The sequence below is a fragment of the Wasmannia auropunctata genome, unplaced genomic scaffold (genome assembly GCF_000956235.1).
Source record: "Wasmannia auropunctata unplaced genomic scaffold, wasmannia.A_1.0 LD335290.1, whole genome shotgun sequence".
Taxonomy (NCBI): domain Eukaryota; kingdom Metazoa; phylum Arthropoda; class Insecta; order Hymenoptera; family Formicidae; genus Wasmannia; species Wasmannia auropunctata.
The window spans coordinates 33,293-36,495 of record NW_012027600.1 but is presented as its reverse complement, the minus strand read 5'-3'; the positions used below and the strand labels follow the sequence as shown (position 1 = coordinate 36,495).

Sequence of the window (3,203 nt, the reverse complement as noted above, 5' to 3'; positions counted from 1 at the left end):
GCTCGCGAGCTTGAGTCACTGGCGCGACTCGTGCCGGAAGTGACGTAACGCATGTAACGCTGTAACGTCCGGAGCAACCACACATGCTCCATTCTTGCCGGAGCACCTGTGCCGAGTAGTCGTCCGCGAAAGCGCTGTCGAACGAAAAGAGTAGAAACGATTCGGTGAATCGTCTGGCGTTAAACAAATGAGAACTGCAATTTCTCTGTAATTGTTGTATCAACAAATTATATATATTACCTTTGTGTCTAAAGCAAAACATCGAGTTCCAGTATATTTCGCATACCCAACCCCAGCCAAAAATCCAACAGTAACATATGGTACTTTTTTATATACTTAGCGTAAATTTTTTCTTTTTTCAAAAAGAGATTTTAGGGATTACATATACCGATCCAGGTGAAACAAAAAAATCAACGTTCAATTTTTGCATTTTCTTATAATACATCTTAAGAATATTTTTCTAAAATTGCAATCGAAATGCACAAAAAAGTTATAACGTTTTAAATAAATAAACGCTATGTCGAATAAGCACCGCTAAACGAAATCGATTTACAGAACTCTGTTTATTTGTTCGACTGTATGTATTTTTATTATTCATAATTCTTTATTATTCCTATAGAAGATTTATACAATCCTAGAATAGATGATTCCGTACAAGTAAAAAAAAATCATTTATATATTGTTTAAAAGCTAAAAGTAAATTAAAAATGTTGAATGTTTTTCTCGAAATCGTGTTTTTCGGATCGGTACTCAAAATATTTTGACAAAAAGTAAATGAATCAGATTCGGGTTTTTTTCTATTTACTTAACATGAAAATACTCACAATTTATCATAGAGATTTTTTTATGTCTTATAATTAGTTTTATTTTACAGTTAAAAAATTAATCGATTTTTAAACTATAATTCGCATTTTTATATTCAAATAAGCGCTATTTTATTACAATCGCGAATTAAAAAAATCGACTATGATAAGAATTAGATAAGAATTAGATTTATCTATACAGGGTGTCTTATTTTAATGTCCAACCGCAAATAACTTTTTTATTTTTGATCTTAAAAAAAAATGTTTCAGACAAAAGTTGTATGGCTTTGAGAGGGACATAAAGTGATAACATTGGTTTGACCCTGAGTGGCGTCGCCAAGATCAGGACAAGGTCATTTTAAATTTTTTAAATGGAATCCCCTATTTTTTATTGCAAATTCTTGTAGCCTTCTTCAGATCTTTTCAAAACACTATAATTTCATCCACTTTAAGTAAGCCATTTCGATATTATCGAGTTTTTTATGATAAAATGTCTAGCTAATAAAGGCAAAATCGAAAAGATGATCCAACCAACCAAGATAAGATCGAAATTCGAAAGTATGTCCTTAATTGACTAGATCATCTGGTAATCTTTTCTATTAAAAAAAATTCAAGGTGATCTTGTCCTGACCTTGACAACGTCACTCAAGGTCAAACTAATAACGCCAGTAAATAGACGTTTTGAAACACTACAACTTTTATCTGAAACACTTTTTCCTATAATGCTAAGTTTTCGAGATATTTTACCGTCTCAATACTTTTTATACACCCTTTAAACCGGAACTTTATGCACACCCTGTACATATCTTGAGTATCCCTAGACAGTGGTTCGAGATTTTGTGACTCAAAATACGCAAGAAAACATAAAAGTAAACGTAAGAAAATTACATTCGTGAGTTTTAATGATTTCGTCTTTCTCCCACTTTTCTTCATTTTCCAAATTTCCCCGCTACGGATGTAATTTTTATGGTCATTTTTGGATTCTACGATTCAAAATACGTAAAGATATGTTTACGATTTATTTGATTGCCTTACAGTTTCCAAAAGGTCATTTTTGCATACCCTTTATTTCGAACTTAATTCTAATTTCAGAAATGGCTCTAGAGGTACCGTCATGGCTGAATCAATGCTTCGTGGAAAATATCCTGCGAAAATCGGAAGGCGACAATTCGATTCAGATAATCGATACGTTCTCGAACGCGGCCACGAGCAAGGGTGACAACTATACCAGCGACATCATCAGGATTACTGTCAAATTTTCTCGTGATCAAGGTGGCTGTAAAATTATAGAGAAGAAATCAGCCATCGTCAAACTCTTGCCACATGAAAGTGTTCGACGGCAATGTGTAAGTCGATTTAACTTACATAGTATTTCCAACACAGGAGAGAGAGAGAGAGAGAGAGAGAGAGAGAGATCAAGTTAAAGATAGAATCTGTTATTTTGATGTAAGTTAGATTTAACAAAAAAATTAGTACAATAATTTTTTAGTAATCAGTAATTAAAAACAAAATTATTTTTATAAATCAACTTCAAAGAAAAGCAAATGTATTATAAACGTAAAATTCAGATTTGTACACGAGTTAGAGACGGCATCGTGAAGATAAAATATTGTCCGACGAACGAAATTGGCTGATATCTTCACAAAGCTGCTGAATATAATTAAATTGAACAAATACAAAGAACAGTTACTAGCAAACCAGCACAGAAATTAGGAAGAAATCACAAAAAATGTTAGAATATGTTTTTAAATATTTATTAATTTCTGTGTCAATTGGCTGCATTGGCAAACTAGCACGTAGCGCCGAAAAATCCTACCGCCACTGAAATTTTCAGTGCCTACCGCGAGGAATCTTACCTTTTCCCGAGCAACCGTCGCGGTATGCACACCGGGTGTGAGAGTGACCTGCTGATCAGCAGCTACCGAACGCAGAATTACGAGATTAAAAATGCAAATTCATGAGACGCTTGTTTCAGGGTTAGAGCCATGGCATACAAAAAAATTTAAGCAGTAAGACGTAAACAGTAAAGAAATCAATATATTGGATTTTTGATAGTCACATGATTTCGACTTTGACGTTAGCATAAAAAAAGAAGCTAGATTTTTTCAGCTTCAGCATCAAAGGCTATATTGTTGTTTTGTTCTGAATATTTTAGGTACGAATGATATACGATTGACAATAAAATTGATGTTGCCACTTTTCGTGCAAGCCAACTATAATCACGTAATTTTGACGCTAAAAATGAGCGTCGAGTGTCAGCATGAAAAGACATCTTAAGTATTTACCAGATAACTGTATTTATATCTTTTGTTTTTTATTTCTCATTTTGCTAATTGCAATTGTTAAATTAAAGACCTGTGGGCGCCTTTTATATACTAAAATCAATTCTCTTTAGATTGT

The 3,203-nt window shown here is 33.2% G+C and overlaps 1 protein-coding gene across 1 annotated transcript in view; it reads left to right on the top strand.

Annotated features, from left to right (window-relative positions):
* LOC105457312 overlaps positions 1 to 3,203 on the top strand; it is a 14,003-nt gene that overhangs the window by 2,348 nt on the left and 8,452 nt on the right. Inside the window, exon 2 of the mRNA XM_011701917.1 lies at positions 1,896 to 2,149. Within this exon, the coding sequence (XP_011700219.1) occupies positions 1,898 to 2,149 (252 nt within the window). The 5' untranslated portion in view covers positions 1,896 to 1,897. The remainder of the gene's footprint in view (positions 1 to 1,895; positions 2,150 to 3,203) is intronic.